This window comes from Lipophrys pholis (genome assembly GCF_963383615.2).
Source record: "Lipophrys pholis genome assembly, chromosome: 13".
In the NCBI taxonomy this organism is placed as follows: domain Eukaryota; kingdom Metazoa; phylum Chordata; class Actinopteri; order Blenniiformes; family Blenniidae; genus Lipophrys; species Lipophrys pholis.
Window position 1 is genome coordinate 23,609,179 of NC_137632.1, and position 17,602 is coordinate 23,626,780.

The following is a 17,602-nucleotide window of genomic DNA, read 5'->3' on the forward strand; positions in this document are numbered from 1 at the left end:
GTCATCAGCTAACACGGAAACCAGTTAATCCGAAACACCGGAATCGGAATTGACGGTTTTTTTTCTTGCTGTGTCAAATGAAGTGAGAAAGTCGTCAAAGGCGGGATTACGTTCATGCTTTTAAGGTAAAGATTAGCTTTATTATTCGGAAAGTGTATATTTAATGAAAAAATTTAAAGCAATGATTGCCGGCTAAGCTTATCTAAGTGTTTGGGGCGATGCTAACAGTGGAGCTATGTTAGCTGTTCGTTGGTTCCTACTAACGTTTTGTTATTAATAATTCCAGGTTATGAACATCGCTATTGACGTCAAATATCTGCAGAATGAATCCTCCCAACCCGTTTGGCAGTCCTCAAGGGGGAGCTTTCCAGGCTCCGAGCGGCTCCATGAAGACTGGCCTCTTTCAGTCTTTTGGGCAGCAAAGTGGCCCTAGTCAGAGTCAAAGTCTGGGTTTCTTCCAACCATCGGCCTTCGGACAGCCGTCTGTCATGAACCAACCCGCACCTATTGGATCTAACATGTTTGGACAAGCCCCAGCCTTCGGACAGTCTTCAGCTCAGCCTCCAGCTTTTGGACAGACATCACTAGGAATGAGTAGTTCAGGCTTTGGGACCAGTACAAAACCTATGTTTGGACAGACAGGAGCCTCGAACCAGAGTTCAGTTTTTGGCCAGACAGGAGCCTCGAACCAGAGTTCCGTTTTTGGACAGACGGGCGCCTCGAACCAGAGTTCAGCCTTTGGACAGACGGGCGCCTCGAACCAGAGTTCAGCCTTTGGACAGACGGGCGCCTCGAACCAGAGTTCAGCCTTTGGACAGACGGGCGCCTCGAACCAGAGTTCAGCCTTTGGACAGACGGGCGCCTCGAACCAGAGTTCAGCCTTTGGACAGACGGGCGCCTCGAACCAGAGTTCAGCCTTTGGACAGACGGGCGCCTCGAACCAGAGTACAGCCTTTGGACAGACGGGCGCCTCGAACCAGAGTTCAGCCTTTGGACAGACGGGCGCCTCGAACCAGAGTTCAGCCTTTGGACAGACGGGCGCCTCGAACCAGAGTTCAGCCTTTGGACAGACGGGCGCCTCGAACCAGAGTATAGCCTTTGGACAGACGGGAGCCTCGAACCAGAGTTCTGCCTTTGGGCAGACACCTGCAATGGGTCAGCCTTCTGCTTTTGGACAAACTTCAGGATTCACCCAGCAGGCTCCAGTGTTTGGTAAGCAGCCGCCAGCATTTGGTCAGCAGCCTTCAGGGTTCGGGAGCACCCAGATGACCTCCAGCTCCACCCAGGCTTTAGGACAGCCTCGCCCTCTCCCTTTTGGGCAGCCTGCGTTCGGACAGCCATCATCCACTGCTGTCTCCACTGGTATGTTTGGTGCAGCTCAGACGGTGACCCAGAGTAGAGGCTTCGGAACGTCGGAGTTCAGTTTCAAGCCGGCCACCGAGGCAGTTTTCAAACCTATCTTCAGTGCTAGCCCAGAGCCCACCAACCCACAGACCAGCTCACCGTTTGGGCCAGGGTCCCAGACGAGCGCCAGCATCATAAGCAGCAGCAGCACCACCTCCACCACCAGCTTCTCCGTGCTGGCCGGGGCTAAGTCCGGCCCACTGGGCTTTAGCTTCTCCCAGCCTGCTGCCGCCCCTTCAATCTCTTCTCAAAGCAATCCACTGACGGCCAGTGACACCAGCGCTCCCAATAACACTCTGCAGTTCACCTTTTCCCAGCCCGCAGCCCCATCCAGCTCCGGCACTAAGGACTCCACAAAGGAGCCCACCACCCCATCATCTTTCAGCTTCACTTCCAAAATCGTGCCGGCCCAGCCCGCTCCACTATTTGGAGGAAACACTTTTTCTCAGCCTGTGTTTGGTGACACCAAAGCCAAAGCGGATGCTGGCACAGTTGACAAAGGAAGCAGCCATGCTGGCCTGGCCGACACAAATGTGTTTGCACGACTTACTAAGGCCCCCAAGAGGAAGAACGAACCGGCAGTCCCGGGCTCAGAGAGGCCTCCTGTTGAGGAGGACCTTCCACCTGGGGCAGATTCAACAAAACAACCCGCAAAGAGGCCATTAATGAGATCCCGAGGCCCGCCTGGAGGCTTGTTTGGGAGGGCGCTCAGCGGCATTCGCAAAGACGGAATGAACCCCGTGAGGAGAGAGGCAATGAAGGAGATGCAGCGGGAGGAACCAGAAAGGGAAAATGTCCAAGTTCAAGATGAGGAAGTGACCGCCACACCGCCTACAGTGCAGATGGCTAACAAGGAGCCAGAGGAGAAGGTTGAGGAATCAGGTGAGGACTTGGAATCACACTGTGTTTTCTGGGGTTTGCAGCAAGATTAGTTTTTGTAGGGGAAAATAAATGCTCTATACTAATTGCTTTCAAATGGCAGGAGACCACTTCTCAAGGTGTTATCGCAGTACATTAAGTGAGACACGTACTAGACCAGAAGTTTGTTGGACATTTTACTGGATTTTGCAGCAGAAGGTTTTATTTATACTCTCAACACATTTTCCATCCTAATTGGGTTTTGTTGTTTTTTTTTTGCTTTATTTTTAATTTTTTTGTCAAAATATAGACATTTTTATCACGTATACATAGGTAAAGGCTATTAGGGATGTCCCAATCACACTTTTTGGCCCCCAATACTGATCTGAGTTTTCAGATTTGCGTAAAGGCCAATACCGATCCTTTCCTGATACGAAACTTGCATTGCTGTTTCAATATTGTGAATATACTTATTATATATCATAGTAGCAACTAAGTTGTCTAAAGCTAAAAGCTTCATTAGAAGATGCTTTGCTTTGACAGAATTAGTATAAAACTCACCTATAAAATCAAATTTCTTCTCAGAATGATGTCAGAACTTATTTTAACTTTATTCAGGCACAACAAAAAAATTCTCTTCCACTCTGTGCTGTCTTATAAAGAAGAGAACATATTTGTTTGGAATCGCTGATCCACTGGTATAAACAACTTCACCTGAATTGTGACATAAAACTATCACGCAAAATTACGTTTTATTACAACTGGCTGTTGAACTGTTTGCGTAATTTCTTTAGTGTGGCCATACAGTCTAGCCTTCCTTTTCACAAAGAAATATGAGCATTTACTCACAGAAACGTGCATCAGTATCAAAAACTTAAAGTGTTCCAGTCACACTGGTGTGTCTCCACAGCATCCTCTAGACTCAACTGGCTTCAGCCTCGTCCCCACAGCAGTCCTGTCTAAAACCTTTTTTTAACCTGTGATTACGCCCAACATTAAAACAGCTTATAGAAGCATAATGCTGCTGCTGCTGCTGCTGCTGCTGCTGCATAAATCTGAGCATACTGAAATTATGGCACTTTTTATTTCAAGAATATTTTATTTTTAAACGTTGTATTGTTATTATAATACTCGAGATTAATTCATATTGCATGGTGACTTGAACATTATGTATCAACAGTGTCCCCTCGTTTCTGCAGCTTTAAACTGCACTTTAATTACCCTACACTATGAAACACACATCATACTGCATGAACATGAACATAAAATGGCCCAAGAATACATGCCATATTCTCATCGTGTAATCTGCCTGTTCTCCCGATGCAGAGCCACCCGGTGCCCCGGAGCCACAGGCTGAAGTTGCAACTCCTGAACGGCGAGCTGTGCGCAGCGAAAGCTTGGAGAGCCTGGGCGGCATGTCTCCCTCCGACTGCACCACCCTCCAGTGCAGGAACGTGCCCCCAGCGCTCAACAAGAGAGAGATCATCGAGAAGCACTTCGGCCAATTCGGCAAAGTCCGCAGAGTCATCTCTCGGCCCTCCAAGAACCTGGCCATAGTTCACTTCAATGACCACGTGGGTCCACGCCTACTTTTGTGCCAATATAACATCATCACTTACTCTTAAATGCTCATTTTTGCAAAGATGACATAGCTTTGCTTAGACAGAGAAAATGTTTTCTGTTTCCCAGGCATCTGCAGCAAAGGCCAAGAAGAAAGGCAAAGTGCTGCACAAGCAGGAGCTCTTCCTCCTCTGGCAAAGAAAGAAGCAGAGTGAGTCCTGTGTTTTTATTATGAAAGCTGAAGGAGATGTTGGCCTGTATCCACTAACCAGCATGGACAGCAGTTCCCAGCCTGGCTTCACGGGCGGGGAGGAAAAGATAAAGATTAGATTCTCACGTGTCAAACTGTTCAGATATGCTGAGATTGGTTGTGTCTGCCAACATTTGGCTTCACATTCATGTTTCCAGACATCAGGACATCAAATACGGTTTTATCTACTCCTCTTTCCTCTTTGTAGCAAATTGGAGGTTCTACTATAAAAATTTGGGAACCTTTGGTTTAGGGAGACAAACATGGTAAACCAAAGCTTGCAGAAACCTGATCAATGGATTTTTTATTTTTGTGGTTTAGGTTCTGGGCAAAAAGATCAGAAGTTTCCAGAAGAAAAGGTGAAAGCAGAGGAAGAGAGCCAGGAGGACACAGAGTCCAAGGCTGCTTCCTCGCCTCTCAAAAGACCTCCACCACTCAGACCCTCTTTACTGGACAACCCGGGGGCCTTCAGTCGCAGGTACCACTGCACCTCAGTGGAAACGTTTCCATTTAGCCAAAGCTAAACCAGTGAAGCTCTGTGATGATAACACGTCCCGTATCGTGTTCCAGCTCTCCGGTGAAGAAGTCGTCCCTGGTGAAGTCTCTGCAGTTTGACAGCGAGCCTCCGAGAGACAGTGGCACAGAACCCGAGAGTTTAGAGCGTCCCATCCCTTCCTCGCTCCATCATCTCGTTGGGCAGTTGGCTGAGACCGCAGAGGACAAGTATCGCCTCCTGGAGCAGAGGGACAAGGTCCTGCGTCAAGGTGATTCTGCGCTCTCACACCACGCTGCTGAAAAGTCGCAACCACCTCTAAAAGTGTGACCGGCAGCATAACTGTATGTGTGTGGGCGCATGTCTGTGTGTGTGTGAATCCACGCAGGTCGGCCCAAACGCACAGACCTGGACATGTCGAAGGTGTTTGTCGGGACGTGTCCTGACATGTGTCCAGAGAAGGAGAGGTACATGAGGGAAACCCGGAACCAGCTCAGCATCTATGAAGTCATCCCCAGCACAGAGATGGTAACGTTTCACATTTGTGCAGAGGTAGAAAAGTTAGGTTTGTCTCTCAGGACAACATTGATGACACTAGTTGATGTCGGTTTCTTTGAGAAGGTTTTCAAAGTCTATTTTGTGGTCAGTATTTCTTTAAAGCACACCAAAAGACATGAATATGTCGGTAAATCTGAAGTTTTGCAGCATGCCTGGTTGGGTGAGCGAAATAAACTTAAATCTTACTATAGTAGTTTATTGTGTTCGTCTGCTGATTTGAGGGAAAAATTATACTCAAGTGAACAAACATCACCTGTGGCAGGCTGGTGTCGGTGAAACACACAAACAGCTTCATCCTGCAGAAGGTTGGAAAAATATATAGGTACAACAAGGTGGAGTCGGAACACACAGATGTTTGAAATAATAATGATTGAATCTCTCTGTAATAAGTGAGCTTAGGCTGGAATGAGCGGAGCCAATTACAGCAATTAAAATTTCACCACCGCAATCGATTTGCCGCAATCGCACTATAGTGTCTCAACGATCTTATTGCATCACGATCCTTATCTAAACACACAATGACATAATTGCACCGTCATGATTTCCATATTTGATCAAAACGGTCATCTCCTGCTTCCATGTAGGTGGCCCATGCAACAGCCATCAAGGAGTACAGCCGCTCCTCTGCTGACCAGGAGGAGCCCCTCCCCCATGACCTGCGGCCCCTGCCAGTGCTGTGCATGACCATGGACTACCTGGTGACTGAGATCATGGACCAGGGCAAAGAGAACTACAGAGACTGGTATGACTTTGTCTGGAACAGGACCCGTGGCATCCGCAAGGTGAGACCCTACTTCTAAAGGAGCTGCTCCACTTCCATACAAGTCATTTATATGTTCTGATCACCACAAACCGATATCATCTTTTTTATTTCAGTTAACATTGTGATAAAGGTTTTTTACATCGAATCATTTATACAGTTGCAGTCCTGTTATTCAGCTCCCTGTGTCTGATGTTCTGATGTCACTTGACTGCAGTTTTGATTAAAAGTGACTTTTCTTTATCTTGTGTTTGTAAAATGTTCCATTAATTCTGATCAGTAATCGGACTAGAGTCATTTTGAGTGCAGCTGTAAATTTAAATAAACATACTTTGTTTCTGACACCCTTCCCACGCAGGACATCACTCAGCAGCGCCTCTGCTGTCCAATGACGGTGTCTCTGATTGAGAAGTGCACACGCTTCCACGTGCACTGCGCCCACCACCTCTGCGAGGAGCACATGTCGTCGTTCGACGCCAAAATCAACAACGAGAACATGACGAAGTGCCTGCAGAGCCTGAAGGAGATGTACGAGGACCTAACCATGCGTCAAGTCTTCTGCCCCCGAGAGGCCGAGTTCCGCCAGTACAACGTGCTGCTGAAGCTCAATGAGGGCGACATCCTGCGGTGAGTCGAGAAACACAGAAAGAATAGGAAATGCTTAAATATCTCGCCGAACGCGGCACGCTGAAACAGATTTGTCCACACAGGGAGGTGCAGCAGTTTCGTGACGAGGTGCGAAAATCCCCCGAGGTGAAGTTTGCGGTCCAGGCGTTCGCTGCAGTCAACAGCAACAACTTTGTGCGCTTCTTCAAGCTGGTGAAGAGAGCGTCCTACCTCGCAAGCTGTCTGCTGCACAGATACTTCAACCAGGTCAGGAACATGGCTGAAAGCAGCTGCTTGATAAAGCACCAAGTTTTCCTTTATAAGTGTTGGTGAATGAAGGGTTTCTGATCTGTTCATCTGGAAAGTTTTACTATTTTAGAGATGTGTTTAAGGACGGTTCAGATTGTGGGTAATCTGTGTTTTCATAAATTTTGTGCGGTGTTCAGGAGCATATTAGATTGTGAGACTTCTGTTTTTGAAAAAACCCAGTTCACAGTGAAATAGACTCGATATCTAAAAATCTGTTTGAGGATGCATCAAGTCCCACCGGAAAAGTCTGGAATTTAGCTTCGGCAGCAAAATCAAAAAGAGAGAGATTTTAAATCAGCATGGACATTTTAAAACAAAAATATTTATAATGGAAGTGTTTTCTTAACCTAACTACATTTGTCTTGAATCGTCGACTAAACACAAACACAAACTAAATACTTTTTTATTCTGATGACAAAACCTTATAAACACAGAATAAAACAGATTTTGTACCTTGTATTAAAAGTCTTATTTGTGAGTGTCATTTTTTTGTTTTGGAAATATTTTGGGACCCATGTCCTAACCATAATGTGTTTGGAGTTATTAGAAATGTCTTTTATTTAAATATATGTGTGTGCCTGCAGGTCAGAGCGAAGGCGCTGAAGACCCTGAACATTGCCCACACGGTGGGTCCTCGATCCACCGCGTTCCCAGTTGAGGATATAGTTCGGATGTTGATGTTTCGTGACGCTGCAGAAGCAGCCGACTTCATCCAGCAGTACGGCCTCAACGTCAACGATGAGTGAGTGTCGATAGTTGCGCCTTGAAAACATGACCATGCTAATCAATAGCAGCTTTAATCACCCCATCTACTTCTTTAAACTTTGTTTCCAGCATGGTGGAGTTGAGCCGGCTGTCCTACCAGGGGCCGGAGCTGCCTCTGTCCCAGAAGAAGTCGGAGGTCATCCTCGTGAAAAAGGCGGTGTTGATTGGAGAGGTGGTGAATGGAGGTCCACTCCCAAACCCACCGCACCACGTCCCCGTCTGCAGCTTCGACTCCCAGAACAGATTTCATGGAGAAGTGCCTGTCGCTGAGCCCGCTCCATCCTACTTCAGAGGTAGAGCCCCCCCCCCCCCCCCCCTTCAGTTTTCTACTAATAAACCGTTAGAATTAAATGCTGTTGGTGTCAAGGAGTACGACTCCGGTGAGTAAAACATTCCTCCGTCGTTTCAGCCATCGCTGACAGGGTGGAGGTTAAAGAGCCCCCCAGCATGGAGATGCAGCAGCAGGTGGTGCCTGTCGAACCTCTGGAGCCCCCCCCTGCGTATCGCCCGCCGCCAGCTATTACAGAGGAGACCGGAGAGCCCGCCAAACCCTATCAGGACCGAGCCCCGCCTGGAGACCCCCAGCAGCTGTTCCAGCCCATTTCCCAACCTCCACCCGTCAAACCACCATCACCCCCACCCAAACCCAAGCCTGTGTACACTGACGAGGTGAGGACTTAATGCCATTATACTGTTTAAACTCCACTATTGTCACTGATTCCTTCCACTGTAGTTAACATACAACATTGTGTATTTATGAAAAGATTAAATTATCGATTGAAGTCTATTGATTGTCTAACAACTTGCAGAACACAAGTTGCAAAACGCTGCTTTTTTTTAAGCTAGTCAAAACAAGTTTTGACAACACTGAGACTCGAGCTGAGATATCGGTGACCTGAAAGCTAGCGAGCTAGCATTAGCCTCAGAGCAATGCTGTCAGGGTGAGTTTGTAAAATCATGCATAATAGAACAGCTTGTGGACAAATGTCCACTTTTCTCTGTGTTTAGCATCAGATGGTGTCATTAATATGTGGAGATTGTAGTCATATTTGATTATAATTGTTTGATTGTGTGAAAATATAGACATTTACATCACATGAACTATGCTCCACAACAAATAAAAACTTCAATGTTTAAATTTAAAGGTTATCGTGGCACTATTTTGCCAGTTGGCCCACTCATGGCTACTGAACTGAAATGTGTTTGTAGGTGTTGTACTATCAGGGGTGGCAAACTATATTCTCCTAACGTTCCTTCTCTTCTGAAAAACCTTCTTGCGTTTCCTTTTAACGGCCTTGAATAGAACAAACTCAAAGAAAAGCTGGCCGTTGCTGAGTTTGCAGTCGGTTCATCTGTTTTCTCCTCCTGCAGGAGATCCTGGCAGTGCTGGACGTTGTGGTTGGAGAGGTGGTGGATGCAGCAGTGAGGGAGGTAGCTGAAGCCGGAGCCAGCTACACCGCTGCAGCCCTCATGTAAGCTCAGCTGTGGATTATAATTCAAACCTCCTGGATGTATTTCTTGATGGTAAGCAGGAGGTGCCGGAGGCTCGATGCTTCATGAGCGATGTGTCTCGCTGTGCAGGGAGAGCAGCGTGCAGGCGGGGTCCGTGCTGGAGGACGTTTTGGGGAAGATGGTGCAGGAGGTTTCCTCCACCGAGATCAAACTGGAGCAAGAGCGTGTAGCTGAGGAGAAGCGGAAGCTTGAAGAAGCCAGGTGAGTCTGCTGACGGCTGATTTCAGCCCGTCAGTGCTTCAGAGAACATCAATCATTCTTCACTCCAAAGCATCACCATCTTAAAAACATGCAGACTGAACTCCTGTTCTCTGTAGGAGGAGGAAGGAGCACGAGGCCTTCCTGACTGAGTTCAGCTTCTCTCTCTGCACAAAGCTCGTTGATGAAGTTGTAAATGAGAGCGTGCAGGAGACCGCCTCCTCTGAGATTCAGTAAGTCTTTTACAAGCCATTTAAAATGAAGGCAAATAGCCACTGGGAGTTGAGTGTGTCTTTAAGTTAACTGTTTATTTATCTCATGATTTACGAAAAGTATATATTTCTTTTTTTTAAGTGAAGTATCCGACATCGAACACAGTTTTTTTTTTGTTTGTTTTTTTACCTGAAAATGAGCTTTCCTGATTCCACAGGCTGATCCATTACCAATACATTGAAAGCTTTCTCTGTGGTGTTTGCAGGCGGGCAGTGAGTGAGAAAGCAGCGTGTGTGGCGAAGTGCACAGAGCAGGTCTGCCGCAGCCTCGTGGAGGAAACCCTGAATGCGGAAATTGCTGTGCTGGTGGAAGACATCCTCGAAGCCGAGCTGCAGCGTATCTGCAAGTACATCAAAAGGTGCTTTGGCAGAACACGAACGCCAAGGAAAACTCCAAAATGTTTGTTCACTAATCCGTAATTGTTGGCTCCACTTCCAGGTGGCGCGACGTGGTTGCGGTTCGTCGTCAGCTGAAGAGACAGATGAGGGGCTTTCCTGCGGCCCCCTGCTGTGTGGACCCTCGATTCAAACTTAAAGCCTTGGCCCCCAGCGCCCCCGCACACCCCTCCATGGCCGATCTGGCCCGCGGGCTCGTCAATCTGGGGAACGCCGGCGTCTTATCTCTGTCAAGCACCAGGTACAGTGAAGCCGGCTGTCTGTGACTGTACCTCCTCTTTTAATGGAGATCAGATTAAACAAGGAACGATTTTTATTTATTTATTTTTTTTTGTTTAGCTCATTTCAACACCACACAAAGAACTAGATATGGTAGATTTGATAGGAAGAGTCATTTTCCACAAAGAACAAACGGAAGATTCACAACATATCATTGTCAATCACTGTCCCAACACGGCACGGAAATCCTCGTTCACTCATTTGTCACATCCCACATTGACTCCTCAGCGGACTCATCAATAAACGACAAATCATTCAGAACTCGGCCTAAATCATTGGACCACATCACCCCTGTTCTCATCCAACTCCACTGGCTCCCTGTTCATTATCGCATCCACCACAAAAACCTTCTCCTCACCTACAAAGCTTTTCACAGTCTAGGCCCTACTTACCTCTGCAACCTCCTCCATGAATACACTCCTTCCCTTGAGTGACCTGAAAGGCACCTCCAGATATAAAGTATTATTGTTATTATTATTATTAGTGTTTTTACTACAATCTGCACTTCTCTACCACACTTCTCGATCACATCTCCTCTTCATCAGTCACATGTCCAAGCTGCCCAACGAAGAGTTAGAAAGCTTTTATCTGAGTTAAACTTAAATCTGATACTCATAGTGGCAGATTTAATCAGCTGATTTAACTTGTAAGAATACTTCCGTAAATATTTTAACATGTTAGTATATCGGACCATAGATATGTAAATAATTGTGCAAATATTTTAACGGGATCTTGATAAATTACTGAAAAGGCATTCAGTAATTTGTAAACTTTACAATATGAATACAGATATTCAGATCCAGTCTGTTTACACCTCGATGTAAAACATATTTCCACAACAAAGTTCTGATTTGGATTATTACTCTTGTGATACAAGCTGTTTAAGTCACATTGTAGGAGAGTTCTATGGATAAATGTACCCCATTTCTATTCTTCCACATAAAGGAATGTTAGGTTAGATTTTTGCGGCATTCTAGAATTACCCTCATCTTTATTTTTCTTCTTTTTTTTAAGATTGTTAAAGAACAGACAAGCAGCGATGCACCAGATGAGAGTCCACTACTTCTACCAGCAGCTTGTGGAGTAAGTCTTCATGGTGTACATTCACGCAGCAGTTCCCCGTCTCGCAGCAGCTGTTTGACCTGTTTGTTGTCCTCAGAGAGACGGTGTGGGCGCCCCTCCATCTGCCCTCCCTGCTGACCCAACACATCCCCGACCCGCCCGAGAGAATCTTCTGGAAGGTCGTTCTCCTCCTGCCCAGCGACCACGAGAGCGTGGCCAGCCTGGCCGACAGGTGAGGGGATTCAAAGAGGAGGGGTCATCAAACACATCATTTTGAAAAAAAAAAAAAAAAAAGAAGTGGCATCTTTGTTAGTATATATTTTGGATTTGTGTTTTTCTTGCATATATTTTACTTGCTTTTATGTTTCACTTCCATTCGATTGTGCTATTTTTTTGTTCGGGCTGTATTTCTATGAGGTGTAAACTTTCTTCCAAAAACCACTACATTCTCCACATCTGAGACAAAAACGAGCCGGGGTGCTACATCTAGTGTCAAACAAGCAGTTTTGCCTTCTCTGTGTGAATTCGGTGGTGGTAGCTCAGCATAGCTTGGATTATCTTTCAATTCTATCCTTAATAATTTTAGTGCTCTCAATATTAAAGGTGGAACTTTTTTTTTTGCATTGTATTGTCTCTAGTTTAATAAATGTGCAAGTTTATGCAAGTTGTATGCATTCTTATCAATTAAATATGAATTATAGCCCACAAAAAACTTGTTCAGAAATCTACAATTCGGCTCACTCCTGCCTTTGAGATTGACCAATCCGATGACTCCTCGTCACGCTCTGTACGTAGCAGGAAATAAAAACCTCTTCACTTTGATCCATCAAACAATCTCGTGTTCCTCCCCAGGATCTTGTCGGACTGGCTGGAGGTGAAGTTCGGCGCTGAGAGGAAGCAGCAGGTGGACGGCGTCATGCAGACTCTGTGTGTCAGCAGCAGCCTGCAGGAGCACGCACAGCGCACACACCAAGTCCACGTCAGCGTCAAGGTCAGAGCAAACTGCAGTGGAGTAAATGGATTTTTTTCCGAGCCCTAAGACCTGATAAGATAGCTTTTCCTGCCTGTTTGCTTTTATTTCATTCAAACAAGTATTATTGTCCGTATTGTCTTGTTCATTTAAAAAAATATTGAATTCATAAGTGTTACCCGTGCAGTTCAAGCTGCTCCTTAAAAACAAGAAGCACTCCGAGTGACTATGATCCAGGCGGTGATTAGATTACTTATTCTTTGGTTATAATAACCAGCTAAAAACAAACCAACCAATAAATTGGATAGATGGATGGATAAGAACATAAGAGGAGCGCTTCAAACTATTTCATAGAGTTTATGTTGTTCTCACAAAGAACACGCGTACTGTCGGTATTTGGTCCAACTCATGTAAAAGTTGTCATTTTCTGCCTTGAGGAAAAAGGATATTTTTTCCATAACATAAATCTCAAATCATTTCTTCCTTGGTTTGTTATCTGTTAACCAAAATCTGTCCTCACGTGTTTATCGTGTTAACTAAGAAACGATCCAATTTCACTGAGAACAGAGCGCTCCCGGTGGAGGTGCAGACCACTGACTCAATAATAAACGTACATAGAGGAAAGTGTAAAATTCAGTAATTTGGTGATTTAAAGAGCTGGTTTTTGTCCCCCAGGCGTGTCGCGGCCCGCTGACAGCAGACGGACTCTCCAAGGTGGAGGAGGGCTGCGAGCTGCAGGGGGCCGGAGCCCTGGTCATGCTGCTGCCCGCTCTGCCCGCCGTGGAGCCGGGCCAGGATGAGCAAGACGTCCCGCTGCTGTCGGCTCTCCTGCAGCTCAAACAGCTCCAGCAGGCCGGCGCCGGGCACCTCCCTCTGCCCCTCGTCATCCTGGTGCCCGGGCCAGAAGGCGGCGCCGCTGAGACAAACAACCTGGAAGAAGGTGAAGAACTAGAATAACACTCGAGGAACTTTTCTTGTTCGGAACATCAAATCTGATGTGGCTAAAGTTGTACAGTAAGTCTGGAACTCTAGTGAAAGCGTGTAAAGTGGAGTTGTTGTTGTGATGCTTCTTTCAGCCCTGAAGCTGGAAACGCTGGTGAAGGAAGGTCTGATATCGGAGTTTACCTTCTTCTTCATACCAGAGACCACAAGTGACCTGCAGGGAACCAAACAGGTACACGGAAGCACAGAAACCATTGAACACTTTCAACACGCAGATAAATAGGTTGCTCGTTTATTCTGGTCACTTCTATTTAATGGAGGAGAATCTGTGTGCAAACAGTCCAAACTTCTCGTATTTATTCTCTTCAACAGTTAAAATGTTGTTTTGGGTGGAAGCTCGAATAAAACACTCTGATTTCCAAATGTATTTAAAACTTGAAGCACACTCACACTTTGGTACATTTGCTTTTTTCCTCCCTTCTCACTTGTCTGTACTCATGGCAAATCTGATGTTTTGTTTACTGTATTTCATTGTAGGATTTGACTTTGCCGTATACTAGATAAAATATAGATTAATTACTCTAAGTTGCAGTTTATTTACTCTCAAACCGTCAACTCTGAGCATCTGAGTCATCTCAAAGTGACTGAACTTGTCAAGAAGTGTTGGAATCAGTGTCTTCATTTGCGAGTTATCAAGGTTTATCATTGATAGAGACGGAGACTGTGGATAGTTCGCTGCTGTTATTCCTTTGGTTTCTTCTTTTTCTTTATTTTCTCTCTCATGTCCTTCCTCACAAGCTTTCCACTGGTTGACCTTGTCCCTTGTCTCTCCTTCCCGCCCCCCCGCGTGTCTCCAGCTGAGCCAGGCCCTGGGCTGGCTGCTGGCCCGAGCCCCGCCGCCCTCCCCAATCTCCTGCCAAACCCTGCTGCAGCTGGTGGAGGGCTGTTTGATGCACGTCTTCATACCCCGGGTCGCCGCTCACTGCCAGGATCGGGTCGAGGCATCGCTTCCCTCCCAGGACCCAGCACCCATCATCCAGTTCTACAACTCGCTGCTGGCTCACATTGCCCAGCAGGTATCATCCGAGGAACTCTACAAACTGTCCTGGCCGCCGGCGGAGTTCTACACGGCTGAAAGTGTCGGATTCGTCCCTCCGCTGGGCTGGAACTCGACGGAGCAGCTGGCCTGGCTTCAGGAAACCATCCTCAGCCTGCAGCTGCCAGCGTGGGAACCGCTGCCTGAGGCGGGTACGTGACTGACGGGACGCGCTGAGGTTTCCTCGTGTTTATAGCTCATCACATTTCATCCCCTCTCTCTTCAGCCTCTTGGTCCGAGGTCCGCTCTTCCATCTCTAACTACGTGGGTCAGATGAACGTCTCAGCTGGCAGTCGGCCGCTGCTCATCTCACACCTGGAAAATCTGCTGCAAAGGGTCCAAATGAAGGCCTGGAAGATCGAAACCTCCAAACCAAAGGCAGCCGGCTGGCAGTGTAATGAAGTGCACAGAGTGGGCGGGGCCTACAGGATGGTCCCATGGGAGAGTGTGGTGGGGATTTTCATGGACTGCAAGCTGAAAGACTGGCAACCACCCGGACCGCCTGCCTGTGAGGGTGAGGACTTTCATTTTCCACCTGCAGTAATGCAATATGCAGAAAGGTATAGTGGTTAGTTCTCTCATTCTACAGGAAGAAGATCTTTCTGTGTGGAGTTTGTCTGTTTTCTCCAATAGATGACCGCATGCATTCATTGATTAAAAGCTTGTTTTTCCCGTTTCAGATGCTTTGACGGACGACGGGGAGATCCTGGTCTACTTCCTCACAGACGTGTTGAAGGACTTCCAGCCACCTGAGGAGTGGATCCAGGCTGTCAAACGAACTCACAGAGAGAAGCAGCAGGAGGATGGGTAAGGAGCTCACATTCATCACTTTGAGGAGATTCAGCCATCATCATCATCATCATCAGTAGGTTGAACAGTCAGAGATCTTTCTCCTCAGGACGAATGCAGCTGCTCCCTACGCCCCCAGCAGCAAGCTGCTCAGACAGAGGCTGTTCCACAGTGACGTGCAGCCGCAGGAGGCAGCATCAGCAGCCCCACTGGACATCACACACTCCGCCACGCCACAGGAGCTGCTGGCACACCAACTCCTCAAAGGTCTGGAGGAGGAGAAGGCCCAGAGCAACAGGTGAGAGACTCATTCATCGAAAACACACGGAGCAATACATTCCATTGTACAACAGACATGCTTGAACTCATCACAGGACGAGACCACATTGTACTCAGAGGTGTTTCTAACTTTCTGTCGCTAAAAGACACAATTAATTCAATTTTGTTTCTATAGTTCCGAATACAACACATCATTTCAAGGCACTTTTACAGAGAAAAATGTTCTAGTCTCTGTAGTAAGATGTTATGATCAATAATATCAAATGCAGCACTGAGATCTAACAGCACCAGAACTGAGACCAGTTCTTTGTCTGAGGCCATCAGGAGACCATTAAGAGTGTCTCTGTGCTATGGTGAGCTCTAAAACCTGACTGGAAAGACTCAAATAGATCCTTTGTACGTTTGGTCACGTAGCTGACTTGCAACAACTTCCTCCAGGGTTGACCTTTAACCTTTCACACACTTCTCCCTCTGCCCACAGGACCATGGAGCAGCTGCAGCGCTGGTTCCACGGAGAACCCGTCGACCAATTGTCCACGCCGCTTCTCATTCCATCCTCCAACATCCTGTGCATGCCCCTCACCATAAGAACCCCCCCGACGGCCAGGACCAGAGAGACCCCCGAGACACTGGTGGGGCGCCTTTCTCATGCAGACAAAATGAAGTGATGGTGTACGACATCCTGCAATGGAGGATTCACCCTTTATCTTTCGCTTCACTCTCCAGGAGCCGGAGCCGGAGGAGCTGTCGCAGGGCGCTGCCTGCCCGACCACACATCCTGTATCGATCTCGAGGCGCCTGAAGGAGCTCCAGCAACAGATTCTGAGCAGCCAAGAGGAAGAACGGGCCTGCAGACTGAAACTCAGCAGTCTCATGAGCATTGTGGACGACTGAAAGCCTTTTCATATCAATTACTCTGCTCAACAAACAACCGAATGAGCTTTTCTCTGTTTCTGTGATGTTGCTGGATTGTTTGACTGAAAGTGCGTTTCTTATATTGGAAATGATTTAAAAGTCTAGTTTTGTATAAGAAAAGGACAAAACCAAGATTTCTGAACTTGGTTTAATTTTTTTAACTTCTGACTCTGTATGTACAGTATATATAAGGAGTGTGTACTTGAACTAATAAAGAATAAATTTCTTGTTGGGTTTTGCACATTTGTGATTAGATTTGTTGTGCATGTGATGTGATTGTTTCAGAACAGAGTAGAATGTTGGAATATCAAATTAATCAAAATAAAAAGTAAGTATGTACAGGGCTTACCAGTGACCAATATACATGAACATGGGTTTAATTTCTTTAGTTTTATGTCTAGACATTAGACATGTCAAAACAAAAATACAAAGAAAAATATTCAAATTTTAATTTCTATATGTGTGTATATGTATATATACGTGTATATGAATATATGAACCCCTTGTAAATAATTATACAAATAAATATACATTTTATGAAAATGCCACATGCACAACAAAAATTCCAAATTAGAAATACTTGTTATAGACATACACACATAACACCTAATTCAACATTTATGAAAAGGGGAAGAAGTCAAACTGACTTAATCGTACCTCTTCCCCAATATGCAATAACTACATTTCATAAATTCTTCCAGAATCCTATGTATTATAATGAAATGGAGTACATCAAAACTTCACAAAATATAGACAAATGCTCCAATGTGTCATCCTATTAATAATGTTGACATGCATAGACATCCATATAAATTCACCACAGAGCTTCATCCTTGTACTTCAGTTTCATGCTTTGACGTTGTTTTAGTTTATGACTTAGTTTATTCCAAACCCTCCCTCACTGACTGAGGCGCACACTCTCTTCATCTTTGTTCGAACACTTCTTCTCAGTGAGAAACTTAAATAACTCACTGCTCGTTACTAACAGTCTCAGCTAATACGGATTATAAGACTCAAAATAATTGGGGGAAAAAAAAGAGAAAGTCTTTTTTCGTTTAATAACTGACTCTCAGGCTTGTTAGTGGCTTGTTTTCGCACGTGTGTAGTGTCGATTGATACAGCGCTGTGATTGGAGGATCTATTTAAAGCCCCGCCTCCTTCCCCGCCTACTCGGTTTGTCATTGGACAGCGCGTACTCTGGTCATGTCTCTCCATGTATCGAGGTACTCGGACGGCACCGCTACGTCTCCTGGGGAATGTAGTCCTTGTTACGGTTGACAAAACGCCTCTTGTCGCTCTTAAAGACTACATTTCCCGCGTGAAGGAAAA

At 46.1% G+C, this 17,602-nt stretch overlaps 1 protein-coding gene across 1 annotated transcript; it reads left to right on the forward strand.

Moving 5' to 3' along the window:
* The first annotated feature begins 47 nt into the window (after window positions 1–47).
* Window positions 48–16,515, forward strand: mcm3ap (minichromosome maintenance complex component 3 associated protein). The gene is made up of 29 exons (XM_080478949.1): window positions 48–125; window positions 287–2,286; window positions 3,589–3,836; window positions 3,952–4,033; window positions 4,394–4,550; window positions 4,643–4,836; window positions 4,954–5,093; window positions 5,708–5,905; window positions 6,242–6,510; window positions 6,594–6,756; window positions 7,383–7,540; window positions 7,633–7,856; window positions 7,973–8,232; window positions 8,935–9,035; window positions 9,145–9,276; window positions 9,393–9,506; window positions 9,752–9,904; window positions 9,985–10,182; window positions 11,235–11,303; window positions 11,380–11,514; window positions 12,135–12,273; window positions 12,928–13,192; window positions 13,329–13,426; window positions 14,052–14,442; window positions 14,517–14,804; window positions 14,971–15,097; window positions 15,189–15,377; window positions 15,840–15,990; window positions 16,085–16,515. Exons 2-29 carry the CDS (start codon window positions 324–326, stop codon window positions 16,250–16,252), a joined length of 6,774 nt encoding a protein of 2,257 aa, XP_080335075.1. The 5' UTR covers window positions 48–125; window positions 287–323; the 3' UTR covers window positions 16,253–16,515.
* The last annotated feature ends 1,087 nt before the right edge of the window (window positions 16,516–17,602 follow it).

What these genes read in the sequence shown, in the direction of transcription:
- mcm3ap (XM_080478949.1), top strand. Translation starts at nt 324, where the DNA reads ATGAATCCTCCCAACCCGTTTGGCAGTCCTCAAGGGGGAGCTTTCCAG. An exon ending in CGGAAGCTTGAAGAAGCCAG is followed by an intron (nt 9,277 to 9,392) that starts GTGAGTCTGCTG and finishes TGTTCTCTGTAG; the next exon opens with GAGGAGGAAGGAGCACGAGG. An exon ending in GAGAAGGCCCAGAGCAACAG is followed by an intron (nt 15,378 to 15,839) that starts GTGAGAGACTCA and finishes CTCTGCCCACAG; the next exon opens with GACCATGGAGCAGCTGCAGC.